We start from the raw sequence: 12422 nt of genomic DNA, 5'->3' as shown, positions 1-12422 counted from the left end.
TGCTCTTATTAGGATTAGTTCTTTTGTTTGCATTTATAATTATTTTTTATAATCTTCAGCAAATCCTAGCAGCAGGCTCAGTGGTATTGATAGATCAAAATAACCTTTCAAATCGGATAATGATTCTTCATCAGACATTAACCATTCGGTCTTCTCCAATAATGATTTTTGATTTAGACTTAAGGAAATATATCCTTTCATAAGAGTCGTAAGACCAACATTTTTGCTCCGATCAATTTCAATTGCATTTATCTCATAGCGGATTTCTTCAAACATGTGTGCTATTGCCATTCGTACCAATGAAGTTGTTTTTGGCACAGATTTTCCGTCACTTGTAAGAAATTGTCCAGTAACATGAACTTTTACTTGGTAGTACACATAAATCTTGATGTTGAATTGCAATCCGGATTTCATCGTTGTTATTAAATGTTGAAGAGCCATAAGGCTGATGAGCATGTAACTCACAATGGGCAAACGATCCATCAAAAATGATCGGTTCTTGTATACTTAAAATTTCATCCATGGTTTAATACAAAAAAAGCAAAAAAATGATAGTTTTATTTATTTTGATGTTGTTGACGTGGACTGAGACCGAGACTCTTGAGAAACTGAATACTCTGATGTGTTATCGCTTTGCTTCCTTGCTTTTGACTGATTTTTTTTTGGCATAATGTCTTGCATTTATAGCTTTGCCCAATTATTTTTTTATTATGTTTATTCTTTTTTTCTTTTTTTTTTAAAAAAACGATGCCCATATATATTTTTTTTTTCCTATTTGACACTTTTAATGTGTAGTCGAATTGTAATAGTTTCTCCCCGGAAATTCACAATTTCACCATCTTGATCAACAATTTTTAATTTCAATTGATGTATTGCTCGCACTGTGACTGGAAGATAAATGACATGAGATGGTACTTTAACAATCTTATATCCTGGAGGCACAACTGGGAAAAATTTATGTTTAGAATGCTGATTCATATATGCACCAGTTGTTATGTTACACTGAATTTGGAGTGTATTGACCTTTAATATGGCAATAGGCAAGCCAGATTCATGTAGAATATCAGCTTCGAGGATTCGTTTTGTAAAACCCAACAATTTTCCAATCGAGTCTTCTAGTTCAAAATGAATACGTTTGTTAGATTTAACCTCACTATGTAGTTCATTGTTATTTGGTTTAATACTAATAGTAACGTCACTCTGATATATTGCTTTTTGGATATAACTTTCAATATCCTCAATTTCATAACTTCATGTTGGAATTGTAATCAGTTTACAACCTTTAATGTAGACTTTATTGTTACCAACGTCAATATTTGGTATAGAATTAAATGTTGTAAACTCGACAAGCCCAGCAACATAATTTTTATTTGCTGACAACTCAATCGGCGGGAAGTATTGTGTTTCAAGAGTCGATGACCTGCCCGACAATGTCAACGTAAACGAATCATCCATTACTAATGATTCTTTTAGCATGTGTCATGATTATTTATAGTCTCTTGCCAGCCAGAAGATTGAGACATAGATGACCACAAACAATTGTATTATAATTTTGATATTTTTCGTAATTATATTCAATGCTACGAACACCGAGATAATTAATCAGCTCTTGTGAAGGCTTCAAATCACCAAAGCTATCGAAATAAATGACATCATTGAGCCGTTTTTTGTATGCAACCCAATGTGTACCAGCACCATCTTTATCATCAAGATTTACAATTGCTGACTTATATTTACGAGGACCCGTTATCGGTAAACCATTTTCCGTGAAAACTCCTCGGAAATAAGGAATTCAAAAGCTTTGGCGTATTTGATGATATCAATATTTGTGAGAGATCGATGTGGTAGCATTACATGTTTTTTTTCTTATTTACTTTTTTTGCGGGCTTTAAAAAGAGACCTAGTCCTCTTTTATAAGGAGATAAAAATAATCCTTTGCCCAATACAATTGATTCCATTTTCTTATTATGACGTTGATTTTCTCGTATACTATTATCACTGTTATTTTCTTTATTCAATGGAAGAGGTAAAATTCGTGGTAAACGAATTTTTTCTTTTCTACCAATTTTTTTGACAGCAACACGTGCACTTTCCAGAACTGTCTTCATTCGATCAGTGATTCTAGGCTTTATAGATTGTTTTGATATATCTATAATCCTGTTGAGACTTGCTAACATCCTGTTTTTGATGATTTTGCTTTTTTAATCTTTTTATTTTTTTCGTTTTGATGGATGAATTTTTTCATTCTTTTTGATATTATTTAAACCCATACCAAGTTTCGTTTTCAAATTCATTGCAGTTGTCACACCCTAAGCTACAGCTCTTTCACCAAGGGATGAATCTTTGGCAAATACACGTTGCCAAGCTTTATCGGCATGTATTTTATCAGCTTTATGTCGTTCTTCGAGATTGTCAGGATTTTTTGAGTAGCTTATATCATGCTCACGACAATGTTCATCCAATGGATTAATACCACGATCACTACGAGCTCATCTTTTATTGGGCTTTGTACCCGGACCACAATAATTATACTGTGGAACGTGTAGTTCAAATGGCAGGCAATTGATGATACTGTTTAACAAACCCCTCCCTTTTTTTTTTTATCTTTTTTATTTTATCTGCACGTTGATGCTCCATCATTGTCTTTGAAGACCTAACTGCATTCAATAAAATCCCAAGTATTTATATGTTTTCACGTTGGTACAGATTAAGCTAGCAGCTTGTTCAGTTGTGAAAAAAAAACATGGAGTTTCAAGAACAACCATTAAAGTTGCCAGTCATCAATTTCGATCAAATTGTGCAAAAAACTGCTCCAAAAAAACCATGCAAAAAAAAGACATGGAAGTTTATTACCGAATAGTGTGAGAGGTGCATTTTGTGGACCTTCAAATTCTGGCAAAACGAACGCTCTTTTTGCAATAATAATTCACCCAAATGGATTGATTTAAGTATGTTTATGTTTATTTCAAATCGCTTAATCAACCGAAGTACAAATTTCTCGAAAAAATTATTAATAATGTTGAAGAAATTGGTTATTTTCCATTCATAAAACATGAAAAAGTTATTCAACCTGAAGAAGCCAGACCAAATTCACTGATTATTTTCGATGATACATCTACAGAAAAACAAGATAATGTTCGAGCTTTTTTTTGCATGGGTAGACATCAAGCAGTTGATTGTTTTTATTAATCTCAGACATATGCTCACATACCCAAACATTTAGTGCGAGATAATGCCAATTTTTTTGTACTTTTTCGTCAAGATGAAAGGAATTCAAAGCATATATACAATGATCATGTAAATACTCACATGGAATTTGTAAAATTCCGCAATATATGCTCGACATGTTGAAATAAAGATAATCATGGATTCCTCGTGATTGACAAAGATAGTGACATTAATAATGGCCGATACAGGAGAGGTTTTGATTGTTATATAACCATTAAAAACGATTCTGCTGAAAATACAGTTTCTCCCTCTGCTACCACCACTGGAACATCTACTATCTAAAAAAAAAATTTCAGATAATTTAGAGTAATATTATGTGATATATAGTAAAAATTTCAAGTTAAAAGACAGTAGGATTGTGTACTGTGAACTGTCAACAGCAACATTATCTATCATGAAGCATACAAACTTGCATGCTGAAAAATCATTATTGCATGAAATTGAGAAAGCAAGTGACTCTATAAGACGTAAACATAAATTAATTAAATATGGTCGAGTTGAAAATAAGAGAATCACAAGTGAGGTGTTAAGACCTATTACTGAACCTTTAAAAAAAATGCTAGCAGATGTATCAAAACAAAAACCAGCACCAAGTGCCAGTAGAAATCAAGCAACAAAAAAAAATAATGCTCATAGAAAAGACGAAGAATACACGACAGAAAAATCAATATTGACGAATAATGATGAAAAAATTGATATTGATCCGTTAACTTTTCATAAGAATAATATTAGTGATGCTGATGATAATGGCACAGACGAAGCTAAAACGGAGAAAAAAAAAAAAAAATTTTGGATGATGAAGAAGCATTTTGAAAAGCAAAAATCAATGAATTCTCATGACAAGGTTAAAAAAACAATGTACACCATTCAAAAATTAAAAAACAATAAATTATCGTTTGGTAATTCAATGATTGAAAAAAAAAATCATCATATTTATGTAAAAGATTAAATTTATCTGGCTCCTCGAGGGCTCTTAGAGTTATTATCTCAACAATCACCTAATGCATCTATTATTCGGAAAGTTGATCGAGAAATTTTTATTGAAATTATAAAATTAACAAATGCACATCGTAAAAATTTCAAACCTGATGGTGCATTTCTGACCAACATGACACAAAAATATAAAAATTTTGTTTCACTGTTTGTCAAGTCTTTGAGAAAACAAAAAGTAGAGAGCAAAAAAGGTTCAGCACTTGTATTACCAAAATACAAAACACTACAAAAAAATAAGGAAATAAATAATACAAATTATATATATTGGGATGATCCCAATGAGCTTGTCAATCGTCTTCAATTACTTGTAGCTTCAGAAAAAGCTGGCAATAATAGTCACGCTAATGAAATTCTTTCAATTATTAAAGAATTAAGAAAAGCTAGTATTACTTGTTAATATTCGTGTTCATTCAGTCTTTAATGTACAGTCATTAAAAAGACATTGGAGTGGAATAATGTCTAGTGTTGATATATTCGGACGTCAATTATCAAATAAACGAAAATATTCTATCGGAGGAAAAAATGATGGCGATGCAATAAGAGGACCACCTGGAGAAGGTTTCAAATTTACAGAAGACGGAAATTATGACATTGCAGAAAAAAAATTATGTCAAATTGCCGATGCTTAAGACATGAATGTCGCTGTCTCAAAAAAAGTAGCACTGATTATGATTAAAAATGAAACTAATAATCTTCTTAGAATAATGCAAAAAGATAGTCAAAAATATAACACTAAAGTCATTAGTAAACTGACAATCAAAGTGGACACATTGCAAAAAAGTGTTGAAAAATCACGTCATACATTAGATGAGCTGAGTACAGAAGTTGCAAGTATATTTCACTATTTGACGAAAACTTTGGGAGTACGTTTAGAAGATCATAAAAAAAAAATGAATAAAACAACAGAAAATAATAAAAAAAAAGAAAATAACTATTTGAGAAGTGTTGTGGCACATGAGTTACACAAGCCTGCTCGCAGATATTATCAACGTAGACATGTTGATATTAGAGCTCTTGATGAAACATAGCAATGTGATCTCGTCGACATGAGTGCATATGCTTCCGGAAATGAAAATTACAAGTTTATACTTACAATAATTGATAATTTTTCCAAATATGCATTTGCTGTACCACTCAAGACTAAAAGTGCAAAAGATGCACTGCAGCAATGAAATCTGTTTTCCTGAAAGGTCGATATCCAAAAAAACATTTACGTTTGTCGATCAAGGAAAAAAATTTTACAACAGAAATTTTTCAAGAATTTTTTCGACTTTTTACGAGAATTTTTCCATTTATAATAAGAATTTTTTTTCTTCTTTCAAATCTAAAAATTTCCTAGAACGAAAATTATATTTTCAAGAAGTTCTGTTATCAAATATAGAATTTTTTTTTTGCATTGTATGTTAATCAAGAACAAAAAGTTATCGTGAGGGACCGTGTATAGTTCCAATATTTTATATGATGTGAAATAACAATATTGTCACGATACTTAGCTGTCACAATCGTATGTAAGTGAATATCATAAATAAGTAAAATTTAAACCGCTGACAGTATAGCTCTGAATCTGAGTGCAGTATTCACTTACATATCTGTTTAAATAAACAACCATATGTGTAGCTTACCGTGACTAGGCTTACTCACTTTAGCGTGAAAGAGTAAAACACCATACTAATAGTAAGTTTAACAACAATTTGCTCATACTGATATGTATACGCGACTGTTGTCATCTGATTCGACATGAACAAATTGTTGTTGAATATATAAAACATCATCTATTGAGCTTGACATGCCTGGCATGAAATTGACAGGACATTACGAATATAGTATATTTCGATAAAGTCTTTTGTTTTGCATCCTCAGAAGAAACGTCAAGTTTCTTTGTAACAGAAAAAAATGCTTAATTCTCAGGATGATATTTGTTCTTTGATTAATCGAATGAGCTATTTGAAATTTATCGTTAACAAACTGATATTTCGACATCGTTGTAATATAATGTTTTACTATTAATAAAAAGCATTCAATAGATTCCATTATTGTAATGTAGTCATTGGATTCCAGATCCGTGTTTAAAAAAGCTGGTCATTCAGCAGGATCAGATCTTCTTTCTGGTGGATATGATATTTGGCTTGGAGCAACTACAATTCATCTTTATCCTCAAGGACATTATTCCTATACACACCAAATCGCTCGAACTTCGTATGTAACTTATTTTTGAAACTGAACAATCTACAGTTGAACTTAAATATTATACTTTACTGTTTAGGTATTCACTATTTGCAATGTCAGAAGGAACTCACGTTTCTAATTACTGGTATACTATGATATTCAGTCAAAGCTTATGGTATACGACACTTTTTTTCCTTTTGACTGTGGCTGCTTTTCTTGTGATAACATACAGATTAAAAAAAAATTTCTGCAAAAGTTACAGTGAATACCATGATGAATTTTCTGGAGTTTCGTTTATTCTCATTTTCGTTCTTGGAGGTGTGACTGGACAAGGTTTGTCAAGCTTGTTCCGTTCCAGCATTCCTACCTTATATCTTGAGGCTGATTGGCCAGCCAGTGTGGCGTCATCTTAGTATCTATTTTAATATTATTTGTAACTATAATATTGTAAAATGAGTGGTATTGGGAGACTCCCAATAGTTTTAAGAGTCTGCCGATATCATTCATTGTATCATTATTTAATATTTTTTGTTAATTAATTTTTGCAGCATTAATTATTTTCCAGTGCCGACATTATAGTATATTCAAGGGGGCAAAACCCCTAGCTCCGTTGAGCGACTCACGACGATATTACGCTAGGTGGAATTATATATTTCTGAATATATAATTAAATAAAAAATAAAATTAGAAAAAGCCGTGTTTATTTACCGTATGACATCACCCTGTTTCCCGATTTTGAAACAAAAAAATTACGGAGGCCAGAAGCCAAACGGCATAACTGTAGTATGCTGTATCTGTAAAAAAAAAAAAAAACGTTTATAATTTCCGAACAAGTTGTCGTAGAGATTTCGAGTTCACTTCAAAAGAAGCATCTTCAGAAACTCTACCACCCCTGATCGGTTGAGTCTTTGTGAATGTAACAAGTGAGATGAAACGCTGAAACATATATAGTGGTTCTGCAATATTCATAAAAAAGAGAGAAGCAAGCTGATAAAAATATTAACCAAAAACGAGAAAAAAGCGCTAGTTCGAGACAAACTTATACTAAAGTGCAAAAGTAGACCTGAATTATTCAGTGAATGGTCTTACGTCCTGGTAATACTGGAGCCTCCCGTAATTATAAAAGGAAAATTTTCTCAGTGAAGTTAAATTATATATTTGATTTTCGTGATATCTTTATTCTTTTTAATTGTTTGTTAAATTAAATCTTGAATATTAAATATATGATTTTACAAAATTTTTGTAATGATATCAGTAACAGTTTTTATCTGGTTAGGATAACCGAGCTAAAATAATTTACTTGCAGTTACTTTTATCAAATATTGTACTCCAAAACAACTGCTAGTACAAGCACACTGATTTCCGCTTTTTTCTTATCGATCTACTCACTTTCTCACTAACTCCAACTCTACTATAAGTTATATTCAGAGTTGCCAGATGATCTAGTTTTGAGGAAGTTAACTTTAAACCATCCAATTTTGAATAAAAAATTTACTCACTGATCTTACAAATTTGATTAAAATGCTGAATGCAGGGCATAATTAACGGCTGAGTTACGTAGATCACGAGATTAATTACTTTATCAAATTCCTCGAAAAAGAAATTTTCATTACAAAAATCTAATTTTCTAATTTAATTGAAATCATTCGAAAAGAGCATTTATTTTTTTCCAATGATCAGATTTAATTTTTTCAAGACTATAATTCAACTGTAGTTCGACACACATATTAAAGATTACTGAGCGCATTTAGTTTACTTATTTCCACGAAAATAGAACGAAAGTGTTTCACTGGGGAACTGTTGTTATTGGCATGAAACGGCATGTGTTGATACTACATATCAGCTATCACTAAAAAACTTTTATATCATTCCCGATGTTCTTTTGCGAAAATTTTTATCATATATTAAATTTTTGCTTAGGTATACAGACGATTCCTTCATCTTGGTCACTCAGAGTTCTCATTGTCACGGCTTTATTAATGGGAGCAGTGATTTCCTGCGGTTTTAGCAGCACCCTTACATCGTTTTTGGCAATCCGTGGTAGGCGTCTGCCACTTAAAGGTTTAGAAGATGTCGCTATGAAGCGAACACATTCGCTTTGCGTGAGAAATGATAGTGGTGCTTATGTAAATTTAACTACAACACTCACTGCAGGCGCACCACTTCGTGCTGAATGGAAAGATATCGTGAATACAAAGCATTGTCCTGATATGAAAGACACGAAAACTTTAGGAACAAAATTATGCAATCCTGGTGTCGTTTTTCTCGAAGCTCCAGACGTTTTTTTATCTGTCTATCGGCTGGTTCAGCATCGTTGTGACGTTGTTCAAATAAATGGAGATTATTGGCCTTTAAAAATATCTTTTTTATTCGCAAGGTCTTCAAGAATCCAACTTATTATTAATAAATAGTAAGTCTCATTAAAAGTCTCTGCAAATATGAGAACCGATCCCCACAGAAAAATATTTTGAAAATTTTGTAAAAATTATATTAAAATTCGTTTTGTAAAAATATATGGTGAAAGTTGTGAGAAATAATTTTTCAATATAATTGTATAGAAATCAATGCCAAAAATACTAATAAAACAGTAACGTTAAGGAAATTGAAAAAGTAGGATCATCCCAGACATTTCTATGATTTTTTTTGAAAGATTTGTTGCGTAGCGATTGAGCGGTAGCCCACCACCCCGAAAGACCCAAGATGAGTTCCCGATTCGATAGATTTTTTTTGTTTGTTTTCTCATTCAAAATGTATACAATTTTGAAAAATTTTTAGAAAATTATTTTACTGTGAGAGGGGTGGAATACACAAAATGAGCTTGTATCCCACGTGCAAATATTATATGAAAATTGTATAGAAATTTCATGAATGCATTTCATAAAAACGGAACAAATAATCATCAAATTTATATAAAAATTTTGTAAGAGATATTATAAATATCTAAAATTTATACGAAAGATTTTTAAATTTATTTTATTTACTTCCTAGCCTTATACCCCTCCCTCCTTCTGTTAATTGATGTCACTGAAAATTTTTTATAAAAGTTTAATTAAGAAAAAAACAACATATGAATTCTTTTATCAGGAATCGAATCTGGGTGATAGTTGGAAACTTTACCCTGGAGCCACATATCTTGAGGAAGAAGTTTAAAAAAATGTATTTATATTGTAACCCATTTTCTGACCTGCACGGCGAGAACTATCGGCCAAGGTTAGCAACGAGGATTTCTCACCATCCTCCTCAAAATCACCGGGGAGAGCCATGTTGTTGGTTATCTCGGAAGCTAACAACCGTGGGAGTCACGAGAACAAATACGGGAGCCTAACTCAGTCTTAGAAATGGTAGAGGGGCGCGGTCCACCTGGGGGGCTATTCTCGAATGAATACGAGTCGACTCGTCCACACGGATCGAGGTCCGTGAACGGATCTCACATCTCTACTCAAGGCAAGATCCGTTCACGGACCTCGATCCGTGTGAACGAGTCGACTCGTATGAATTCGAGAATAGCCCCCCTGATCGGATTATGAAATACGTAACCAAACCCGAGAAAACTATCGTGAACCAAGTATAGTGTGTTACATACGCCTATATTACATTGCGACTATACTATAGTAAAATACCTACGTCACAAGTATCGTAAGTGTGGGAGCAAATAGTCTACACGTGAGATATGTATTTTGTATAGGGAACCATACAGCGATCCATCGCGAACAGTTCTTACACGGACGTTGCCGTTGCAATAATAATATATCTCAATATTATTATTATTGTTATTATTTACAGCGATCCATTCGTGAACTCACACATACACATTTATGTGTGATGATAGTCTAACCATCACATACATATTGCGTAGTGAGAATATAATAATAATTATTATTATAATAAGAGAGCCATATAGCGTGATCATTAGTATTAGACTGTCATTGGAAATTCGGACAGAGTTTCACCAGGACTTAACTTCTGATACCTAGAGAGCCTTTACGAAATATCCAAACGATGTCGAGAGAACTAGTAGTGAACCATAGAGAGCCAGTCAAGAGAAGGTAGTGATCAGTTCGAGAGCCAGACGAGTTATGTCGTCTAACGACGACGTTCAGTGCTTAGCTGCTGTGAGCTCTCACTCCACTCAGTAGCCTTTCCCTACCTATCGCCCCCGGACTTGCGCAGCACGCTTTCCTAGCCCGCAGTTCGATAGGTTTACGATTGGGGTTCGTACGCAGCCTTCGGTGAGTTCGTCTCTTCAACGGAGGAGTGGAGCATTCGCCGCGATAAGGTTCGGTGTATCAAGACATCTCATAAACTTCGAACAGGCGCCACATTGATGTCATATATAATGATCTTGACCCTACACAGAGCCTTGCACTAGTGATCCTTTATTTCCTTTATTTATTCATAACCAACTCCCATTAACACGCAAGCGTTAACAGATAAATAATCTGTAATCTTTCTGATGATTATTTATTTCGAGAACCCACGAAATAATAAATTTTGTTACAATATACATATAAATATTATTTTGCAAATTCTTTTTCCTTTACTTCTCAATCACATGTTTGTCATCGATTCTCATACAAATATAAAATGAGACCTGTTAGAAATGATTTGACGAGTAATGACGAAATTACGATTAGGAAGTAAAATAAAGAAAATTGTATGAGTAATATTCATATAAACATTTTCATAAACTTCTTCTATAAGATTTGTAATTTTGTGGTAGACTTTTTGAAATTTTAAAATGTTATAAATAAATTTGAAAATTTTTTATATAATTTTGATGAAATTTTTTGCATAATTTTTATATAAATTTGGTAATAATTTGGCTTATTATTATAAGATTTTGTACATCAATTGTATATAATATTTTGCGCGGGATAAGAGTATATGAATTATGTAATAACTTCCTTAATTTTTGCAAATCTTTAATATAGACTTTATAAACACTTATGCATACTTTTCATAAAATTTTTATAGGAATTTCTGATTTTTCTGGCCATCTTTCACAAAACCTTATTATAAAACTAATTCGATATAATTTTCACGACATTTTAATGAATTTTTTTCGCTGGGAAATCTCAAAATTATATCACTCGTATAACTTTTGATTGTCTGTTTCAAGCTTAGTGCGGCTCCACTCATCAGGAATTCTTAAATATTTGGAGAAGAAATGGATCTCTAGAGAATTTCCAGATTCAACGGATCATAAGTTTAGCTTCAAACCAGTCGAACATGCACACATTCGATTTATATTTCTTGGACTTTGTCTTTTTATTATTATTAGTGCTGTTGTTTGTGTATTCGAAAATGTTTGGTATAATTTATCAACGCAAATTGCGAAGAGTTTAAAAGTTAGAAAAAGAAAAAAATTGATCAAGGTGCTGAGGATAGTCAGTAATTCACGAAAAAGCAACGGCCAAACCCGTCAAGTATTTATTAAATATCGGAACAAATAACGAAATAAAAGCGTATTTGAAATCCTTATGTGAAACAGTTGTGCTAAACTTATGTTTTTCTGTGCTCATTTGTTTATATTCATTTCGTATATTTGTATGACATTATGTCAGTAGAATAATCGTCAACTTTAAAAGAGTGATTTTGAAACAATAAAAGAAAAGGTTTTTATTCCAAAATTCAGCAATATGGCAATAATCGTACAATAATTTTTTAAATAGGCATTTACTATTCGATGCACGGAGAAAAAAAAACGACAAATATTGTTGAGAAAACAGGACAAAAATTGTCGTGCCGCACAACAAAGTAGAGGCGAAGTTGAAACTCTATAATATTTGTTCTGCTGGTAGTACAGTTTTTGTTCGTCTGGCAGAGTAATAATTTCCGTGCTGTTTAACAAAACTTGTCATGCTCCAAACAAAAATTTATCGACATACAACAAAATTTGTAATGCTCCAAACAAAAACTGATGAACATACAACAATTTTTGTATTTAGTTTAATAATAATTTTTATTATATCACATAACAAAAATTCTAAAACCATATTAAATTTTTTTTTTTCAAAATTACGGAATAAATTTTC

At 32.2% G+C, this 12422-nt stretch overlaps 1 protein-coding gene across 1 annotated transcript; it reads left to right on the top strand.

Moving 5' to 3' along the window:
• The first annotated feature begins 4853 nt into the window (after positions 1-4853).
• On the top strand, positions 4854-12170 carry LOC122850407. Its single transcript, XM_044149559.1, has 6 exons — positions 4854-5052; positions 6297-6417; positions 6485-6720; positions 8308-8797; positions 11507-11774; positions 12060-12170. The coding sequence occupies exons 1-6, from the start codon at positions 4854-4856 to the stop codon at positions 12168-12170; spliced, it is 1425 nt and encodes a 474-aa protein (XP_044005494.1).
• The last annotated feature ends 252 nt before the right edge of the window (positions 12171-12422 follow it).

Source organism: Aphidius gifuensis, linkage group LG2, assembly GCF_014905175.1.
Source record: "Aphidius gifuensis isolate YNYX2018 linkage group LG2, ASM1490517v1, whole genome shotgun sequence".
Classification (NCBI taxonomy): Eukaryota; Metazoa; Arthropoda; class Insecta; order Hymenoptera; family Braconidae; genus Aphidius; species Aphidius gifuensis.
The sequence above is the reverse complement of the archived record's forward strand: the minus strand, read 5'-3'. Positions and strand labels throughout refer to the sequence as shown.

What these genes read in the sequence shown, in the direction of transcription:
- LOC122850407 (XM_044149559.1), top strand. Translation starts at nt 4,854, where the DNA reads ATGAATGTCGCTGTCTCAAAAAAAGTAGCACTGATTATGATTAAAAAT. An exon ending in GCTGAGTACAGAAGTTGCAA is followed by an intron (nt 5,053 to 6,296) that starts GTATATTTCACT and finishes TGTTTAAAAAAG; the next exon opens with CTGGTCATTCAGCAGGATCA. An exon ending in TGGAGGTGTGACTGGACAAG is followed by an intron (nt 6,721 to 8,307) that starts GTTTGTCAAGCT and finishes ATTTTTGCTTAG; the next exon opens with GTATACAGACGATTCCTTCA.